This window comes from Scyliorhinus torazame, chromosome 9 (genome assembly GCF_047496885.1).
Source record: "Scyliorhinus torazame isolate Kashiwa2021f chromosome 9, sScyTor2.1, whole genome shotgun sequence".
NCBI lineage: Eukaryota > Metazoa > Chordata > Chondrichthyes > Carcharhiniformes > Scyliorhinidae > Scyliorhinus > Scyliorhinus torazame.
Window position 1 is genome coordinate 38,605,025 of NC_092715.1, and position 22,081 is coordinate 38,627,105.

Below are 22,081 nucleotides of genomic sequence, written 5' to 3' on the forward strand. Positions count from 1 at the left end.
TTTACGCAGGAAGTCCCGCACCTGCAGATACCTGAATTTGTTTCCCCTCGCCAACCCAAACTTCTCCTCCAGCACCCTCATACTCGGAAAGCTCCCCTCTATAAACATATCCCCTATCCTCTCAATCCCTGCTCCCCGCCATATCCGGAATCCACCATCCATACTTCCCGGGGGAAACCGGTGATTATTACAGATCAGAGACCAGACCGATGCTCCCTCTGCTCCCACATGTGTCCTCCATTGCCCCCAGACTCTCAGGGCCGCCACCACCACGGGGCTGGTGGAGTACCATGCCAGCGGGAACGGCAGAGGCGCAGTTACCAACGCCCCCAAACTGGTGCCCTTGCATGAAGCCGCCTCCATACGCTCCCAAGCCGACCCCTCCCCCACCATCCACTTCCTGGTCATGGCTATATTCGCCACCCAGTAATAGTTACTAAAATTTGGCAGCGCCAGCCCGCCCTCTCCCCGACTCTGCTCAAGCATTACCTTCCTTACTCACGGGGTCTTGCCCGTCCAAACAAAGCCAGAGATCACTTTGTTGACCCGTTTAAAAAAGGGCCGCGGAATAAAGATGGGGAGACATTGAAACACGAACAGGAATCTCGGTAGGACCATCATCTTCACCGTCTGCACCCTCCCAGCTAGTGACAACGGGAGCGAGTCCCATCTCTGAAAATCGTCCTTCATTTGTTCGGGCCAGATTTAATTTATGCAGCCGGTCCCATTCCCGCGCCACTTGAATGCCTAGGTACTTAAAGCTTCCCCCTGCTATTCTAAACAGCAGCTCCCCTAATCGCCTCTCCTGTCCCCCCGCCTGGACCGCAAACATCTCACTTTTCCCCATATTTAGTTTTCCCCCGAAAACCGGCCAAATTCCCCTGGAATCCACATGATTTCTTCCATCCCCTCTAATGGGTCCGATACATACAGAAGCAGGTCGTCTGCATAGAGAGAGACTCTGTGTCCCCCCCCACTTCCCGGACCAGCCGCTTGAGGCTCTCAGAGCAATTGCCAACGGCTCTATAGCTAGTGCGAACAACAGTGGGGAGAGGGGGCATCCCTGACTCGTCCCCCCGGTGCAGTCTAAAATAGTCTGATGTTGTCCTATTTGTCCGTACACTTGCCACAGGAGCCTGATACAGCAACCTGACCCAGTCGATAAAGCCCCGCCCAAATCTGAACCATCCCAGTACCTCCCACAGATAATCCCATTCTGCCCGATCAAAAGCCTTTTCTGCATCCATTGCGATTATTACCTCCACCTCCCTACCTTCCGGGGGCATCATGATCACATTTAACAACCTTCTTACATTGGCCACCAACTGCCTACCCTTAACAAACCCCGTCTGGTCCTCCCCAATAACGTTCGGAACACAAGCCTCATTCCTGGAGGACAAAATTGTGGCCAGCAGTTTGGTGTCCACATTCAACAGGGATATCAGCCTGTAGGACCCACACAGCTCCGGGTTCTTGTCCCGCTTTTAATCAGCAAAATCGTGGCCTGTGACATCTTCGGGGGCAGCACCCCTCTTTCCCTTGCCTCAGCGGCGGCCGACAGTTTCCCGCGCATGCGCAGTGGGGAGAGTCTCTTCCGCCTCCGCCATGGTGGAGGCCGTGGCGGAGGCGGAAGGGAAAGAGTACCCCCACGGCACAGGCCCGCCCACGGATCGGTGGGCCCCGATCGCGGGCCAGGCCACCGTGGGGGCACCCCCTGGGGTCAGATCGCCCCGCGACCCCCCCCAGGACCCCGGAGCCCGCCCACACCGCCTGGTCCCGCCGGTAAATACCAGCTTTGATTTACGCCGGCGGGACAGGCAATTTCTGGGCGGGACTTCGGCCCATCCGGGCCGGAGAATTGAGCGGGGGGTCCCGCCAACCGGCGCAGCCCGATTCCCGCCCCCGCCCAATCTCCGGTACCGGAGACTTCGGCGGGGGTGGGGGCGGGATTCACGGCGGCCAACGGCCATTCTCCGACCCGGCGGGGGGTCGGAGAATGACGCCCCAGGTTCCCATCGCCGTCCTTTACTTTCCCTATCTCCCTGGCTGCCTCCCTCTTTCTGAGCTGCTGTGCAAGCATTCTGCTGGCCTTCTCTCCATGCTTACAGATCACCCCCCTCGCCTTTCTCAGCTGCTCCACCGCCCTCCCTGTGGTTAACAAGCCGAACTCTGCCTATAGCCTCCGCTGTTCCCTTAAAAGCCCTGCCTCTGGGGTCTCCACATACCTCCTATCGATCTGTAGTATCTCCTTAACCAGTCCCTCCGTCTCTGCCCTGTCCACCATCTCCCTGTGGGCTCATATCAAGATCAGCTCCTCTCTGACCACCGCCTTCAGTGCTTCCCACACCACCGCTGCTGAAATTTCCTCCATGTCGTTGACCTGCAGGTAGTTCTGAATACATTTCCTCAGCCGCTCGCCACCCCTTCGTCAGCCAAAAGTCCCACATCTAACCTCCAGTGCGGGCGCTGGTTACTGTCTTTACTAACCTGCAGGTCAACCCAGTGCGGAGCATGGTCTGAGATTGTGATCGTCGAGTGCCCCGTGTCCACCACCCCTGCCAGTAAGGCCCTGCTCAAAATGAAGAAATCAATCCGGGAGTACATTTTATGCACGTGTGAATAGAAGGAGAACTCCTTCACCCTCGGCTGCCCAAATCTCCATGGATCCACCCCCCCCCCCCCATCTGCTCCATGAACCCTTTTAGTTCCTTTGCCATTGCTGGCACCCTGCCCGTTTTTGAGCTTGACCGGTCCAAGCCAGGGTCAATAACTGTGTTGAAGTCCTCTCCCATGACCAACCTGTGCGAGTCCAGGTCCGGTATCTTCCCCAGCATCCTCTTTATAAACTCCACATCATCCCAATTTGGTGCATACACATTTACTAATACCACCTGCACCCCCTCCAGTTTCCCACTGGGCATAATGTACCGATCTCCCACATCCGAGACTATTCTACCCGCCTCAAACACCACCCGCTTCAAACACCACCCGCTTGTTGATCAGGATTGCGACCCCTCTAGTCTTTGAATCCAGTCCCAAGTGAAAGACCTGACTGACCCAGCCTTTCCTCAATCTAATCTGGTCAGTTACTCTAAGGTGCGTCTCCTGCAGCATTACCACGTACGCCTTCAGTCCCCTAAGATGCGGAACACACGTGCCCTCTTCACCGGCCCATTTGACCCTAGAACATTCCAGGTGATCAGCCTAGTTGGGGGGCTCATTGCCCCCCCCTTCGCAGATCAGCCATCCCCTTTTTTGGGCCCACCTCCATCCCATGCTCCGGACCCACCGGCCCGCCCCCAGGCAGCCTCTGTCCCCAACCTCCTCTCTGTCCCTTGGCCTAGGTCCCTCCCTCTCAGCAGAACATTTCCCCCCCTCCCCCCCTAGTAACAACACTCTGTAACCCAACTGCTTTGATAAACCAAACATATGCACACCCCCCACTGCGCTTCCGTGAGCTAGCCCGCCCAGCTAGCTTGGTGGCCCCCATCCCTGGTGCCGGATAGTCTCCCACCTATTGTTCCCTACCCACCCTCCCCCACCGCTCATACAAACATACTCCAACATCTAACAATCCCCACACAATTGCCCAACAGAAAAACACCAAAATCTAAATAAGTACACCTCCATCCATAGCTTCACCAAGTTGACACCTCATTTTTAGATATGCCTGATGTTGCTCCTGGCATGCTTTCCTGCACTCTTCATTGAACCAGCATTGATCCCCTTGTTTGATGGTAATAGTAGAGTGGGGATATGCTGGGCCATGAGGTTGCAGATTGTGTCTGAGTACAATTCTGCTGCTGATGATGACCCACAGTGCCTCATGGATGTCCAGTCTTGAGTTGTTCGATCTGTTCGAAGTCTATCCCATTTAGCATGGTGGCAGTGTCACATAATGCGATGAAGGATATCCTCAATGGGAAGACAGGTCTTCATCTCCACAAGAAATGTGTAGTGGTCACTCCTACCAATATTGTCATGGGCGGATGAATCTACAGCAGGCAGGTTGGCGAGGGCGAAGTAAAGTATACTTTTACCTCTTGTTGGTTCCTTCATCACCTGCCGCAGACTGCCTAGCAGTTACGTCCTTAACGACTCGGCAAGCTCGGTCTGTACTGATGCGACCAAGCCACTCTTGGTGATGGACATTGAAGTCCCACAACCAAAGTATATTTTTCACCCTTGCCGCACTCAGTGCTTTCTCCAAATGGTGTTCAACATGGAGGAGTGATGATTCATCAGCTGAAGGAGGGACGGTACGTGGTAATCTGCAGGAGGTTTTCTTGTCCAAGTTTGACCTGATTCCGTGAGATTTCATGGGGTCCACAGTCGATGTTGAGGACTCCCAGGGCAATTCCCTCTCGACTGCATGTCACTGTGCCGCCACTTCTACTGGATCTGTCCTGCCTTTGGGACAGGGCATACCCAGGAATGGTGATGGTGGTATCTGGGATATTGTCTGTGAGGTATGATTCCATGAGCATGACTATGTCAGGCTGTTGTGAGACAGCTATTCCAATTTTGGTAAAATGTTAGTAAGGAGGACTTTGCAGGGTCGACAGAACTGGATTTGTCATTGCCTAGGACAATACCGGATGGTCCGTCCAATTTAATTTCTCTTTATTGTCTTTGTAGTGGTTGGATACAACTGAGTATCTTGCTAGGCCATCTCAGAGGACACTTAAGAGTCAACCACATTGCTTTGGATCTGGAGTCACATGAAGGCCAGACCAGGTAAGGATGACAGATTTCTGTCATAATATACACCAGTACATCATGGTGCAGACACACACACTGATGGACACACAGCAAGACCAATCAACACACACAACACCGCAGCCAATCACCAGTTAGAGCACACTCACTATATAGACAGAGGGCATCAGAGTTCCCGCTCATTCGGGATGCAGCCTCTTAGTAGGACAGAGCTTACAGCTTACAGCACAGATCTTCACCATGTGCTGAGTGCATAGGTTGGTTAGGACAAGCATAGGTCTTTAGTTCAATCTAACATCGTGTTAACCCACAGTGAAAGTATGTTTAACAGTTTCTAACTTAATAAAATAGTGTTGTACTATTTTAAGTGTTAGTGGCCTGTATGTGTTCCATGGATCCAGAGCACCCATTACATCAATTTCCTTCCCTGAAGGATCAGTGAACCAGATGAGTTTTATTTTTAATGTCAATCGACAATGGTTTAGCGCATTCCAGATTTTCAGTGAATTCAAATTCCACCATCTGCTGTGGCGGAATTCGAAGCTGGGCCCCAGAATCATAAACCTGGCTCTCTGGATTATGAGTCCAGTGAATTGAGGTGATTATACGAATATAAAAGCAGAGCTCGTGAAGTGAACTGGGAAACTAGGGTAAAAGGTAAAGCAGTGGCAGACCTTTAAAGGGATATTTCATCGCTCTCTTGAGCAGGATGCATCTACTGTGGCTGGAGAAGGAAGTTAAGGATAATGTCAAATTGAAAGGGACACTGTACAAATCTTCATCTGATTAATCATAGGTCAGAAGATTGGTCAGGTTTTGAGAGCCAGCAAAGAATGACTGGAAAACAAATCGAAGAATAAAGTAGAGAATGAGAGAAAGTTAGCTGGTGATATAAAAACAGATAGTAAGAGTATCACACAATTATTGAAATAGACAAAGAGTAACTAAAAGCTTGTGTTAGACCACAAGATGTCGGAGCAGAAGTCGGCCATTCGGCCCATCGAGTCTGCTCCGCCATTCAGTGAGATCACGTCTGATCTCCTATGATAATCCTCAACTACACTTTCCAGCCTTCTCCCCATATTCCTTGATTCCCTCACTGATTAAAAATCTATCTCAGCCTTGAACATACTTAATGAGTTGGCCCTCTGGAGGGTGAGTCTGGGGGAATCTGTATTGAAAAACAAGGAAATGGTGAAGTCAACGAATAGGTAGGTCATGTCTGTCTTCTGTTACGGTCAGGACGGGGTCGAATTTTAAACAGCTCTGATTTCTCCCCTCACACCCACCCATCATAAGCAGAAAGGCGTTTTTGATTGCCCCCTCTATAAGTGGTGGCATATTTCCCTCAACCCCCCAGCTCTGGAGGGATCCAATCCTCTATTAATAACCCCACAGAAAACTCAAAGTAGAATCAAATCAAAGGGTTAGTTTATTTGACAAACACTCAAAACACAGGAAGAGGGTTTGCAACATCCCTTTTAGCATTCATACAATAAAAGAGGGAAAGAAAGTGGTACGGGGCAAAGACCACAGCCAAAATGAGAAAAGTTGTTTCACATGAATGCAAAGTCGAGAATCAGAAGTCGAATATACTTTCAGAGAGGTTAGCTGGCTGACGTTGATGCAGGGCAATCCAATTTTCTAGTAGCGCTGAGTTCCATGATTGGAGAAGTACGTACAGATGAATTACTCTTATAGTAGGCACTGGTACAGAAGTTCAGACATTTCGGTAGATGAGGGCCAGGCAATTTAAACGTGGACAAAGCTCTAGTTATGCGGAATCACATCTAATGTTGGACAGTGTGGGGGTGATTTTGAGCCCTCATTAGCCATTGGTGTAAGCGACGTCCTGCACCCAAAATCTCACGAGAATCAGAAAACAATTTTCCGATTTCCCTTGCCTCTCATATAAAAATGCTTCCTTCCCTTACTTCAATATATTGTAATATAATTAAAGAGCTTCCCACAATATGTTCCCTCTCACTGAATATTCATATCTCGCTGATGTGGCATCAAGTTGGCGAGGTTTACAGCAGGTATTTAATAACTTGAAGCAGTCGAGGGGAATGGCACCCGGGGGGATAGGGGCATGCCCAGGCAGTACCAAGGTTACACTGCCAAGGATGGGCCCTCTGTCAGCCCCATTGCACCCAGCCAGAGTGACAGCAGAAACCACGCCCCCAGATTCTCTGTCTATCAGAGAATCTGGAGAGAAAACTCGGCTGTGCAGCTGGAGAGTTACTCTCCGGTTTTCGTATTGAAACTGACACTCTGAAAAATTATGGGAAGATTCCACCCTGTGTTTTGCACTTTGCAAGCATGGGCTGGTTGGGGTGTGGCCTGTACCTTGTCCATTGCAAACAGCGGCTGTGACATGCTGTTTGATATGATCCGCCAGTCTTTGGGATGTATCTGGCTGGATTCTCCATCCTGCCGCGCCAGATTTCTGGTTCAGCACGCCGGTAGGATGCTCCGTTTCGCCGGCTGGTCAATGGGGTTTCCCATTGTGGGGCAGCCCCATGCCGTCAGGAAATCCCCGGGCTGCCGGCAAAACCGAGCATCCTGACGGCGGAGAATCCAGCCCATAGTCCACATAACTAGCATCTGTTACAACACCCTGGACTAGGGCGCGGTCAATTCCAGGCCCCTTGACCGCGAGTCGCAATTTAGTTGAACTAACCAATAATTCTTAGAAAAATACCCGATGTCTTTGGCTTTTTGCTGCCGAATAATTACAGTCACCAGGTTTGTAAGATTAAACACAATTACTTTTTATTAATACAAGAACCATAATGAAATATGCAGCAAATACAACTGGTTTACTGTTATCCAATTCTTAATACCCCATGTTAACTTGCCCCCACCCTTTACCTCCTAACACACACATGACAAACAAACACAGAGAGGAGGAGAGGGGTGAAAATTAATAAGTAAAAGGAAAACAAGCCTTTGTTTCAGATGGTTGTTTCTGCATAATTTCCTTCAAACCAAGCTTCCAGGTTGAGATCTCTTTTTTCCAGTCTGTAATGTTTTTCACTGTAGGTTAACGCAGGTTTCTGCAGTTTCAGAAATACAGCAACTTTCCTGGAGAAAACATGAGCGAGTGCAGGTCCTTTCCCCCCGAGTGTCCAGGATTCAAACTGAGCTCCTTTTGTCTCTGAAAATCATTCCACCAGAGTAGGACCCAATCGCCACCAGTTACCAGGCAGTACATGGCCTTTTTAGTCAAATCATCGGCCACCAGCCAACCAATTGAACCGTGTCCTCCCTCATCTCTCGGGTGCCACAATGTCTGAGTTCTCCTGTTCGAACACTAGCACCAACTACTATGTTGCAACTTCTTGAATTCCTCATTCTCCCTGCTCCTTGACTGAGAGATACATGTCCATTAAGCGTCCATAGATCAAAAATAATAACGGCAAAAATAAAGGAGAAATAAGGGAATCCACAGAAAGGATCCTTACACATCACACCACCACTGAAATTCATAGACCACATTACTCAATTGTGTGATACAAGGCAGAACGCCTTGTTGGTTTGACGGGGACATCCTGTTAGTGACAAATACCACTCGTATTGCTGCTATATAGTAGCAGCATGAAACAGCTAGCTTCACCTGTTGCTCACATTTTTAAAATTCCCTGCCCTTCCAGGGTAATCCGAGGTAGACTGGGCATTTTTCAGCCCCAAAAGTGATGGTCTTAGGCCTCATGAGTTTGTGTGAAAGACAGCGATCGATGATTTGATCAGGGTCACCAATATCCCGCGGGATGTCTTGATGTGCCCTGTTTCAGCAACAAGCTGAATGGTAAGCAAATGGACCCTATTTACAAGGTTGCTGATAAGACCAATCTTGTAGCATGTGGAACTGTTATAATTGTGAGGTGTATGTTTCTCTTTTTTTTAATATAAATTTAGAGTATTTTTTTCCAATTAAGGGGCAATTTAGCATAGCTAATCCACCTAACCTGCACATCTTTTTGGGTTGTGGGGGTGAAACCCATGCAGACATGGGGAGAATGTGCAAACTCCACACTGAGAGTGACCCAGGGCTGGGATTCGAACCCGGGTCCTCAGCGCCGTAGTCCCAGTACTAACCACTGCGCCACCGTGCTGCCCCCCTCGTGAGGTCTATGTTGACCAGTGGAGATTGGCTTGCGGCATATCTTGGTAGAGAACCCCATGACAGATTTATCAACTATTATGCCATTGCTCTTACCAGCAAGTCATGTTAAGGGTGGGTCCAATGGATACAAATTTGGAGCAGTCATTAAGAATGGCATGGATTTGGTTGATATAGTTACACTTGTTAACAATGACTATTTAACTGAGGCCTTGCCATTAGGATTGGCAGCAGCTCCGCATCCCCAGCCTTTCTTGGTCTGTCTGTCAATTTTCACCTTCCCTGATTGCACCCTTCCTGTTCATGTCTGGGTCATGTTTTCACTATGTGGTATCCCCAGACTACTGATGGTGCTTTCATAGGACAGAATTATAGAATCCCCACAGTGCAGAAGGAGGCCACTCGGCCTATCGAGTCTGCACCCACACTTCACGCAAGCTCACTCCCCCGCCCTACCCCACCAACCCCTTAATCCAATCTCCACATCTTTTTGGACACGAAGGGACAATTTAGCATGGCCAATCCACCTAGCCTGTACATCTTTGGACGGTGGGAGGAAACCGGAGCACCCGGAGGAGCCCAACACAGACACAGGGAGAACGTGCAAATTCCAGACAGTCACCCGAGGCCGGAATTGAACCGGGGTGCCTGGCGCTGTGAGGCAGCAGTGCTAACCACTGTGCCACCGTGCCGCGCTGAGAATCACATTCCATGATACTGTTGATTTCTCCCTAAAATCTAAACGAAACAATGGCCTTGCTAAACTGGTTACAGTGTATAGCAGTCCCATGGGCTTTAAATCTGGCCCAGGGCCAAAGCGTTAAGTACACACTCACATCACTGTGGGGGTTATTGTGTGGAAGGGGGAGGGGTATTCTATGCGTTGACACAGCTCTATCATTTCTTGAGTGTTTTTTCACCAGCGACTTCTCATCTCTCTCTAAGGTTCTGCAGGTATACATTAGAATAGGTCAGGTTGTTTCCCTAAGGTAGAGTGAGGGAGATATTTACCTGACTTTGTACTCTTCCCACACAAGACCAGTGGTTCAGCAGCACAGTCACTTTAAGTAGCATACCTTCACGTGGAGTTTGTACTGACCTTGGCTGGTGAGGATTCCCCAGACTGCCTTTCTTTTTCTGGTAGATTCCTCGGGAATTTCTAAAGGCCTCTTGTTTACAATCTGATCAGTGCAATGGCTCTGAGCTGAGTTGTTCTTGGACATGTTTACATTAGCTGTCCCTGCAGCAACCCTAGACAGCAGTGAGCTGCTGGTGTGAGTGTGTGTGTGTCTGTGTGGGGAGGGTGTGGTTTACACTATTTCTCAACTCTGATTGGGTGCTGGGGTATTTTTATCCCAGGGTAGTTAAAGGAAGCATTTTGTTTTGGGCTCAGACGAACAGCACAGTCAGTCCATTCAAACCCACTTGACGTGCGGGAGTAACCGAGCTGTGTGACGCAGAAAAGAGGTGTGCAATCCCTGACTTCATCAGAGCCCCAGACATACCAAACAGAAAAGAGCCAGCGGTGGCTTTACACATCCAAGATCCTGTATTTTGTCAATGCTTGCAGGCCAGGATTAAGCCCAAAGTGCTTGTATTCTTCAATAAACTGCTCGGTGGAGTTCTTGAACACTCGACACAGTAAAAGCTTGAAGGGAATAATCAAAGGGGCCGATGGCGCAAAACCGAAAACAGATTAAATTGCACAAAAACAACAGAGGGGCAAGGTTGTGTTAATCCACAAAAAACAACGTATGCTTCAAAACAAGCTCTGCGGATGTAGTGAGGCGTGTGTGAATGTGCAGTTCTGAGGCTTCAAGGTGCGTTACATTCAGTTTATCCACAAACCCATTTTACACTCCCACTGAGTCTGAGATCCACACTGAAGGAGAGGGTAATTGGTTTGGGTGGTGAAAGAAACAAGTACACCCCCACTGCTCTTACTCAAATCTCCTGATGTCGATTGAGAGGAATCTCTGTTTAAAGTACGTGCTTCCAATCAGGAGATGGGGAAAGGTGTGTGTGTGGGGGAAGGGGCCAGTGGAGATTCTATGTGCGAATGAAACACATCTCGGAACACTTTCCTCTGCTCAGTGTTTCTTGTGTAATCACGGCCAAATTCTTTTTAAGCATATTTACAGTTTTGGTACAAATGTCGAACAGCGTTCAATGTTGCTTGAACAGAGTGACCAGAGGGCGGCACGGTGGCGCAGTGGCTAGCACGGCTGCCTCACGGCGCCAAGGGCCCGGGTTCGATCCCGGCCCCGGGTCACTGTCTGTGTTGAGTTTGCACATTATCCCCGTGGCTGCGTGGGTTTCACCCCCACAGCCCAAAGATGTACAGACGAGGTGGATTGGCCACGCTAAATTGCCCCTTAGTTGGGAATTGGACACTTTAAATTATAAAAAAAACAGAGCTACCAGAGGAAAGCTGTTCCAATGGATATTAGGGCAATCTTCTACGATCTTGATTTTAAAGGATGTTGGGGGGAATGGGTGACGTGTGTGTGGGACCCCCAAAACACCGGGATGTATAGGCCCAGTCCACCTTAAAAAAAGATCTCGGAGGCGCACCAGGCACTCACTCAGCTTTTCTCTCTGCCTAGTGGGTGAAAGCGGGAATCTGAGGACCAATTTTGCAATCCCTGGCAGTCAGTATGATGCACCATCAATAACCCATGGGCTGCACGTGCCTGTGGTGGAAATGATGGCGGCGCCCCTGGATCACACGTGGGGGGTGTAGTAATGCTGGGCCTGGAAAGAGCGGCGACCGACCGGACCTGGCAAACGGAAACGAAGTGGCCCTTCTTCCCACACCCGTTGCAGGTCACGCTCAGCGCCGGGCAGCGCTGCCTGGGATGTTTGCTCTGGCCACAAAAATAACATTTGGGCCCTCCGGAGTTGGCTGGCTGCCGGGCGGCGCAGGCTTGTGGTGTACTCGAGTCGGCAGCTGGTGGGGCCCACGATGCCCACGAGGGTGCCGCGCGGTCGGAGGTGTAGGCCTCCAGATTATGGGAGGCCACCCCTAGGGAATTAGCAAGCTGCACAGTCTCTACAAGGTCGAGCGTACACCCTTCCAATAGCCGCTGGCGAGCCTAAGTAGACTTAATGCCCGTGACATAAGCGTCTCTGATTAGTAGTTCGGTGTGTTGGACTGCCGAAACTGCCTGGCAGGTACAGTTCCTACCAAGTATCCGTAGAGCCCGCAAGAAATCATCCTGAGACTCCCCCGTCTCGTGGCCAGGAGGTGCCTGGCACACTCTTGATTCACAGACTTGATGTACTGTCCCTTTAGTAGTGTCATTGCTTCTGTATAGGTGGGCGCGTCCCGGATGAGGGGAAAACCTTGGGGGCTCACCCGTGAGTCGAGGACCTGGAGCTTCTGTGGGTCTGAGAGTTCTTCAGTGGCTGCTCCGAGGTATCCTTCAAAGCAGGCTAGCCAGTGCTCGAAGGTGGCTGTGGCGTCGGCTGCGTGAGAGTTCAGCTCGAGGCGATCAGACTTGATTAAGATGTTCATCTTTTTAAAATCTTGTGCAATAAATTGATGTACCATCAATAACCATGAGACAAAAATGGGTGAAATTATTGAGGCTTTATTGCACAAGATGTTGAGCCTCCTGCAGCTGAAACCAGAATGGGAGCAGCGCAGGAGTGCATACACTTTTATACGCCGTCTGCTGGGATTTACTGTGATACCTGTAATACAGTGGCAGCACCGTGATACGCGTCGTGTGTTAACAGTGGTGTTTACCATACAGTAAAAGCAGACGCTCGAGGGGATCAGGAGGCGGGTATGGTGAGTGGGGCGGAGGTTTCCACAGCAATCATGGAGGAGGCCAAGGCCTCATGGCCCACACAGGGGGCGCGATTCTCCACTCCCATGCCGGTTGGGAGAATCGCCTGGGCCGCCAAAATTTCCCGGGCCGCCGGTCCGACGCCCTCCCGCGATTCTCCCAAGCGGCGGGAACGGCCCAGTCGAGTTTTGCGGGCCGCAGGCCGGAGAATCGCCGGAGACACCCAAAATGGCAAGTCTCCAGCACCCCCGCTATTCTGAGGCCGGGATGGGCCGAGCGGCCAGGCCAAAACGGCGGGTTCCTCCCGGCGGCGTCCACACCTGGTCGCTGCAGTCATGAGCGGTGCGTGAACGCTGGGGGGGGCGAGGGGGGATCCTGCACCAGGGGGTGCCTCAGATGTGGGGTAGCCCGCGATCGGTGCCCACCGATCGTCGGGCCGTCCTCTCTGAAGGAGGACCTCCTTCCTTCCGCTGGCCCGCAAGATCCGTCTGCCATCTTCTTGCGGGGCGGACTTAGAGAGGACGGCAACCACGCATGCACGGGTTGGCGCTGGCCAACCCGCGCATGCGTGGATGACGCCCGTTATGCGGCGCCGGCCGCGTCATCTATGCGGCGCCGGCCCTTTTTACGCGGGCGACAAGGCCTGGCGCATGTAGATGACACGGCCCCGATCCTGGCCCATTGTCAGGGCCTGAACCGCGCCATCGTGAACCTCGACAGCGTTCACGATGGCGCGGCCACTTCGGCGCGGGAGTGGAGAATCCCGCCCAGGAGGTCTGAGAGAAGCAATCTCTAATGATCTACTGTGCCCCTTTAGGCCAGGCAGTGTGAATTTTCAGATGGTGCAGGACTGCCCCTGATTTAAAGGGAGCGATCTGACGGCCGTGCCACGCCGGGCGTGAATTTAAGCGAGCCAGTTAGCTCGTGGGAGAGTCCGAAATTGGTAACTGCGCGAGGCACCGGTCGGTTTACGATCTAACCGGCCCGCTCCCATTGGTGAGATCCGGATCCAGGCCGACCCATGGCGTGGTGAGAAACCAATAATCCCCAATTAAGGCCAATCTCCATCTCGTTAATGGGAAGGACCCCTATCTAATGGCCCCTTGTGATCTAACCAGCTCCCCAGTGAGCGGTCATGCGGGCGCCCTTCAGCTCACCTATTTAAATACATGAAGCTAGCACAATGGCTGAGGTGAGGATCGGAGCAGGTGAGTAGCCATCATAGAAAACAGGCATTAGCCCGGGGGCACTGGGGCTGCTGTGAAATGCTCGGGGAAAGGGGTGTCGGAGCCCCCGTGGGTAGGGGGGGGCAAGGTCAGGGGTGTCGACCGCCGTCTGTAGGGGGTCGCCCCTAGCCGGGGGGGAGGTGGTGAGGAGCCCAGCACCCGCTGGTCCGACATGTTACCCGCGTATACCCACACCGGGGGCAACTTCGGTGTCTGTCCGTCCGTCCCACAGAACACCTCCGGGACAGAGCCCCGTCCGTGGTAAGGTGGTGAAAGTCACCTTAACCCCACCCGACCGTGCCGGCCTCTGGCTGACAGCTGATGGCTATCTTTAATAGGGAAGCTGGGCGTCCTGGATGCGCCGGCACCACCAGATGGAGATCCTGTGGTAGAATGGACATGTGGTCAGTGTGCTGGAGGGATCATTATGTCTGGAATGAACAATTCACGTGTGGCAGGTCATCTGGGTGGGGGTCGGTGGATACTCACCTCTATGGCACAGGCCAATCTCGATGTCGGTAACTGATCTGTCCTCGGCCATCCCCGCGGCCTCCAGGGCCCTTCGGAGTGGGAGAGGTCTCTGATGTCCGGCACCCCGCCGCCCGACTGGGCCCTTTTCCATCTGCTGTGGGACAACTTCTCCTGCCAGGCCAGAGAGAGGGCATTGTGAGCCGCAGGCTTCATGCATTGCGGAATGGGGGGGCTGCTATGGCAGGGGTCAGATGTGGGGAACCGTACCTGGGCATCCGTGGGGTGCGTAGGTGGGTTCCAGGGTGGACTAGATGTGGGGGGGGGGAGCTGCCGTCAGGGGGTGGGGAAGGATGGGGAACAGAGTGGTGCCAGGGGGCCGATGCCAACTCACCCGTGCAACCTGGTGGAGGTCGTTGAGCTTCTTGTGGCACTGGGTGGCGGTCCTCCTGGTGACAGGGTACCCGTCAGAACTCCACCGCATAGATTATCATAGATTATCACAGAATTCGCAGTGCAGAAGGAGGCCATTCAGCCCATCGAGTCTGCACCGGCTCTTGGAAAGAGCACCCTACCCAAGGTCAACATCTCCACCCAATCCCCATAACCCAGTAACCCCACCCAACACTAAGGGCAATTTTGGACACTAAGGGCAATTCATCACGGCCAATCCACCTAACCTGCACATCTTTGGACTGTGGGAGGAAACCGGAGCACCCGGAGGAAACCCACGCACACACGGGGAGGATGTGCAGACTCCGCACAGACAGTGACCCATCGGGGAATCGAACCTGGGACCCTGGAGCTGTGAAGCAATTGTGCTATCCACAATGCTACCGTGCTGCCCAAATGCTACCGTGCATCCAACAGTCTGGCCAGGTCGTCATCTCCGAAATGTGGGGCAGGTCTGCGCGGTGACATGGCTGTGTGCTGTCTGTGGTTTACTCTACAGGATCAGTATAAGAGCTGCTCCTCCTCGTTAGCAGGGAGCTGCCGAGCGTGGTCCAGGCGAATCAGCTGGCGGGACAGCCATTTCTGGCGTGAAGCCTGTGGGCATCATTAAATACCCGAATTAACATTCGATACCAGCGATGGCCTCACCGTGTCGGCTGTCAGGAAACACCCGGCAGTTCCCAATCGCTACCACACTTAGAAACCTTTCCACTAGATCGCGCCAGAAGTAAAGCCTGTTTTTTATGTTTTTGCTTTTGAACAGAGCTGTATTATTCTGCCATTCTCACTCACTCCGGACCAACGCTTTGTTTCCTTAATACAACCATTACCACTCCCTTCAACGTTTGTGGCATGGCATCTTTGTCATTTATTTCTCCCGCCCTCTACCCAACCCCAGACCTCCCGTTGTTCTTCCTCTCCCTCCCCCCTTTCAATGGCATAAAACCCATGACATTTCTCCCTTTGTACATTGTTAAGTGCCTGCCTATACTTCTAGATTGTACATTGTAGATTGGTGATGGAGTGTTTTGTTTCAAACCATATAAATCACAAGGATCCTCCCCATTTTGTTATTGTTCTTTTGGGAGACCCATTTAAGCCTTTTGAGAATCCAGGAACCAAATTAGTTTTGATCAATGACGCCAAATGTGGGCACACATTGATGAAAAAAACATAATTTCTTGCAAACAGTCAGAGAACCAAATACAAATTCCTGTTGCCCTGAACTACAGTGGCTGTTAGGTTAGAGCAATTTAAGAATAGCAGAATAGACATGAGTTTGGCTTTACTTACTCCAGAAAAAAGGGGATGGTAGCATAGTGGTAATGTTACTGGACTCGTAACCTAGAGGCCTCGGAGATATGAGTTCAAATCCCACTACGACAGCTGGGGGAAATTTAAATTCAATTAATTAATCAGGAATTAAGCACTAGCTATTAGTACTGGTTATGAAACTACCACATCGTTGTAAAAACACATTCAGCTCACTAATACTCGAGGAGTCTGTTATTGTTTCTTGCTGTGAATTCAGACCGGCAGCACGCAAATACTGTCTAAAATGGCAGGTCAGCGGAAACAGAATGAAACTGAACAGATTAAAATCACAAAGGCACGCCCTGCCCATTCTAACCTGCAGAGTCCTCCTCTTTAGCGCTACAGAGGAAAGCACTCTGGGTGTACCTACAGATGGATTTCTGCAGTTACAGAAGGCAACTAACGGCCATCACATTCTCAAGCCAACCACCTACAGGCACCCCACCAGTTTAAGGGTGAATAGAGGCACTCACAGCCCAAGGTTTAAGAAAATAAGAAAATGGACAGGCAAAACTACTTGGATGGAATAGTTATTCAATGAGAAGACTATTTTATCAGCAGTAAACGCAACAATGATGAATTATAATAGTTTTCATTTAATATCATTATAATAACTCAGAGGAAAGCTGTCATAAAGGAAGATGGATTCAATAACATATTTACAGTAGTCTACGTAATGCAGCATCTCACTCCCAGTGCAATCCTAGCTGGGCGGACATGTTTCACTGGGCCCTGAGTTGGGCCTGCTTTTATACCTTTGCTCATAACGAGCCCCAGGTGGTTGACTTCCGCCCCCTTACCTGGGGAGCTCGTACTCTGCCCATTATCAAGCGGGAGCTTGCTGAGGGCAAATTGGCTGCTGCAAATCAAAAGTGCCTTGGGTCATACTGGGGCTGTAAGAGGTACGATTAAAGTGCGAGTCTTTCTTTTCTTTCCCCGCTGGAGCTGCGTAGTATCTTCACATGAGAGAAGTAGGGAACTTGAAAGGGGCACTGGTGGAATATAATTAAACAATACAAAACGAGTGAACGTGATACAAATAGAAGTATGATGAAGAGCTTAGCATTCACCTATTGTGATGTGAAACTGTTATGATTCATACGCATTTCCCTGATATTTTCTTCCCTTTGCCAGAGTTTTTCACAAAAATGACTCGGGAGAAAATAAATGGGTCCAGAAAAAAACATGTGGATGAGAGGAAACTACATCCGAATATCGTCTCAACATTTTAGGAACTGTGTGGATAGCCTGCATACTAATGGTTGTCTCTGTTGTCAGGATTGGGCGATGGTACGTATAGGATTCAGGAGAATAAAATAACTCAAAGCCCAAAGGAGCCATTTTGTGGTGGACTTTGATTAGCAATTCCAACTGGTGATCGAATAGCTGTTAGGTCATAAAAGTGCTCCGGCAAAGATTCTTTGGATTCCAGATGGACTCTTTTGATTCTTACCTGGAAAAGAGTCAAGTTCCCACTCACGCTATTAATAGAATGATGATCTACTTGGAATGTGAAGCGATGGGAAAATATCTAGTGGCAGTTAGAGCCCAACAACTGCTCAGCCTGCATTGGGAAATAGAGTTCTGTGGTGACTGGCAATAAAAGTATTGCTAAGTTGCTTCTGACACATTACACCACAGGTAGTTTATTCAGTCATAAAAAATTAAAGCATAGACATGGTATATGTTAGCAGGTGGCACGGTGGCACTGTGGTTGGCACTGCTGTCTCACAGCGTCAGGTTAGGTGAGGTCATGGGGATAGAGAGGGGGTGTAGGCCTAGGTAGGGTACTCTTTCATAGGGTCGGTACGACTCGATGGGCTGAATGGCCTCCTTCTGCACTTAGGGCTTCTGTGATTCTATACCAGGAGGCTACTTAATTCATTGCAGCATTATTTAGTAAATTAATACGACCACATACCCAAGAGAGGTTTAATGAATGACATTGAAAGACAAAAGGCTCGCATTTATATATAACCTTGTAATATCTTTCAGAAGTGACATTTAGCACGACACATGCAACAAATTGCTTTGATATACTGTGCTTATGTCAGAAAACAAAGCAGAGCTTTTGCGCACAAGATCCTGCAAGTAACTGTGAGATAAATAGAGTGTCAATTATGTGAGCAAGTGCTTCCCTATAGTACCCTTGAATGGTCTAGTTCTAATGTTAAAGTTATATCCTCTTTTTCTGCAATCCTCCTTTGAATGATAATAAACAAGTTGACTTCACGATGACACAACTGATTAGCTGACACATTGTGAATGATGGTAAGATGGACTGATTTGGCTTCTAATTTCCTCTTCCTTCATCCTGCAATTGGACTATCTATCGATGACCACGAGCCCAATGGGTGGAGAACGTATAAGCATCGACATATGATATTTGATGTTGTCACTACTGCTACTAGTGTTTACATAACAAAAGCGGAACACTGTGGGCACTGCAAGCCTGAGTTAAACACAGAAAGCGCTAGAGAGGTTATCAAGGTGGATTAACTCTTTTTTTCCTCTCCACAGTTGCTGGATGTCCTGTTGGGTGTTTTGGGTGTTGAACTCCATGCTAAGCTAATTCTACAGCTATTTGGAGTACGTCTTCCAAACGTCGACTGGTCATGTGTGATCAGCACACACTCCACCATCAACGCCTAGTGGCAGCCGTGTGTACTGTCTACAAGAGGCACCGTAGCAACCCACCAAGCCTCCTTCAGCACCTTCCAAACCCGCGGCCTCTATCACCCAGCAGGGCAAGGACAGCAGATGTATGGGAACACCACCACCTGCAGGTTCCCAACCAAACCATGCATCCCCCTGATCTTGAACTGTATCAATGTCACTGCATCAAAATCCTGTATGGGCGGCATGGTTGCAGTGATTAGCACTGAGGCTTCACAGGGCCAGGGACCCGGGTTCGATTCCCAGCTTAGGTCACTGTCTGTGCGGAATCTGCACGTTCTCCCATGTCTATGTGGGTTTCCTCTGGGTGCTCCGGTTTCCTCCCAAAAGTCATGCTTGGTAGGTGAATTGGACATTCTGAATTCTCCCTCCGTGAACCCGAACAGGTGCCGGAGTGTGGCGACGAGGGGATTTTCACAGTAACTTCATTGCAGTGCTAATGTAAGCCTACTTGTGACAATAATAAAGATCATTATTATTAACTCTCTTCCGAACACCACCTGGATGCAGGGTTCTAAGAAGGCAGTTCACCACTGCCGTCTCAGGGGTAATTACTGGTCAGCAATAAATGTTGGCCTTGCCAATGATGCCCATTTCCCATGAATATGAAAATAAAATTTTGGATAGGTGCACTGAGCATGAACTATGGGGAAATCATTAGGAAGGACCACTCCTCTGTCGCATTCACACACACACTCATAGATTTACATAGAATTTACAGTGCAGAAGGAGGCCATTCGGCCCATCGAGTCTGCACCGGCTCTTGGAAAGAGCACCCTACCCAAGGTCAACACCTCCGCCCTATCCCCATAACCCAGTAACCCCATCCAACACTAAGGGCAATTTTGGACACTAAGGGCAATTTATCATGGCCAATCCACCTAACCCGCACATCTTTGGACTGTGGGAGGAAACCGGAGCACCCGGAGGAAACCCACGCACACACGGGGAGGATGTGCAGATTCCGCACAGACAGTGACCCAAGCCGGAATCGAACCTGGGACCCTGGAGCTGTGAAGCAATTGTGCTATCCACAAGGCTACCGTGCTCACTCACTTGCAATTCACTTGGTGCTGAATAGAAATCAGGCTCAGGAACCCTAAATTGACTTTTCTGACCTTCTTCCTAACCCAGGAGTACTGAGGTCGATTGTGTCATCTTTAATGACACCTGTTTCAGATTTTGAAAAATCAGCAAAGGCAAAGAAGTCAAAGCTGTGTCTTTCCTGGTCTGGTCTAATTGTTTGAGTAACGCAGTCGACGAGGCCATTCGACCACCATGGGGAGCCCCATGTAACTTAATGTAAAGCAAACATTGAGGATGCTTCATATACAATAACAATTCCCCCCTCCCCACCCACAATGCCTCACAGCGATCATCAGAAATAATTTCGAAATAATAGTCCAGTGGAAAATGAATTGCCACTTGGACAAGAATGGACTAATAAACGTGAACCATTTGTTAAGGGCAAATGGTTGAGTATTTTGATAAGGTAGCAGGTGGATGAGGATAGTGCAGTTGTTTTTGAGTATACAGATTCTCAAAAGACACTTGATAAAGCACCACATATTAAGCTTGTTAGGGAAATTGAAGGCCATGGGCATGGATACAAAATTGACTAAGAACAAGAAAGCAATTAAATGTGGTCTGTTTTTTTCAGACTTAAGGGCAGCATACAGTCAAGGTTACCAAGGTTCAGGACGAGGACCACTGCAGTGTTGATGCACATTAATATGGAGAACAATTCTGAAATTTGGAGATGGCATGAAACCTGGAAGCAGGGCAAGCAAATGTCCGACATTTTAAGGGTCGTTTCGAGCTTCTCACAAGCGCAGTAAGCTCCCGCGCATGCGTACTGTGCTATGCTCTCCAGCCTCCAACTTGAACAACACCAGCAGCTTCCCCTTACTCTTTCAAGTACACCCCTCCCACCCCCAAGCCAAAGTGTCCTGTAAATTATTGGCTGGGAGTTGGTCATCCTGCCTGGAAGCATAAGGAAGGTAGTGGTAGACTTTAGGCAGACTTTGGTGGAATGGGTGAATACATGGCAGATAAAATACAACACAGTAAAATGTTTGGAGGAAAAATTAGGAGAGGTATTGTAAGTGGGGGGGGGGGGAAGAATCAGGACACTGGGGGTGGGGAGAGGGGGTTGGGTGGGTGGTATTTGCACACAAGGCTTTGAAAATGGCAGAAGAGGTTAACAAATTAATTGATAAAGAACGTGAGACCCTGGGCTCCAAAAATACAGATCTATAAAAACCAGGAAGTTTCGCCCTCCTATATGAGTGGTTAGTCACCAGCTGAAGTACTTTGTTCAATTCTAAGCACCACACTTTATGAAGGAGGTGAAGGTTTTGGAGAGGATACAGAAGGCGTTCACTAGAATGGTTCTGACGATGAGCGATTACAGTTACGTGGTCAGAGTGGAGAGAGTTGTTCTCCTTCGAGCAGAGAAATGTTTCCAGTGCCTGAAGCACAGAAAACCAGAGGACATAGATTTATGGTGATTGGCAGCATAACCAAAGACAACATGAGGAAAAATGTTTTTACACAACAAGTGGCTAGGATTTAGAATCTGCCCTTGCAGATAAGGTTAGAGTGCAGATTCTGGAGTAGCCTTCTAAAGGGAAATAGTTCAATAATTGAAGGAGAAAATAATAACAATCGTTATTGTCACAAGTAGGCTTACATTAACACTGCAATGAAGTTACTGTGAAAAGCCACGAGTCGCCACATTCCAGCGCCTGTTCGGGTACCCAGAGGGAGAATACAGAATGTCCAATTCACCTAACAACACATCCTTCAGGACTTGTGGGAGGAAACTGGAGCACCCGGAAGAAACCCAGGCAGACACAGGGAGAACGTGCAGACTCCGCCGGGACAGTGAGCCAAGCCGGGAATCGAACCTGCGACCCTGCCGCTGTGAAGCAACAATGCTAACCAGTGTGCTACCGTGCCACCTGGAAATAATGCAGGGATACTGGGAAAGAACAGGGGAATGGACAAACTAATTTGCTCTTTGAAAACCGGGTTGGTGGGATGAATGACCTTCTTTGGTGTAGTATTATTCCATGATAAATCATTCTTTTTAATTGGACAGTCAAAATCTGGAGGAACTTGGATATTTTCTGTCAATCTTATGTCACACGGCTGAAACTGCCAAATCAACTATCAGCTCTTTCATGTTAAGTTGAACATTTGAGCTTGGTATGAACTGGTCAGGACATAAGGGTACACAAATGCTTTACACATTCACATGACATTCTTGTCTGCTATTTTAACAAGAGGGGCTAATTTTAAAT

At 49.6% G+C, this 22,081-nt stretch overlaps 1 protein-coding gene and 1 long non-coding RNA gene across 3 annotated transcripts in view; one reads left to right on the forward strand and one right to left on the reverse strand.

Annotated features, from left to right (window-relative positions):
* Nucleotides 1-22,081, reverse strand: part of asb5b (ankyrin repeat and SOCS box containing 5b) — a 99,965-nt gene that overhangs the window by 68,246 nt on the left and 9,638 nt on the right. Inside the window, exon 1 of one of the 2 annotated variants that reach the window (XM_072515791.1) lies at nt 9,945-10,090. The exons of the other annotated variant lie outside the window; for it this stretch is intronic. Coding sequence (XP_072371892.1) covers nt 9,945-10,068 — 124 coding nt within the window. The 5' untranslated portion in view covers nt 10,069-10,090. Of the gene's footprint in view, nt 1-9,944; nt 10,091-22,081 lie in introns of those variants that run through there. 2 annotated transcript variants of the gene reach the window in all.
* LOC140429979 (uncharacterized) lies at nt 10,244-20,867 on the forward strand. Its single transcript, XR_011949252.1, has 3 exons — nt 10,244-10,665; nt 17,235-17,390; nt 18,621-20,867. It is a non-coding gene; the product is annotated as an uncharacterized lncRNA (long non-coding RNA).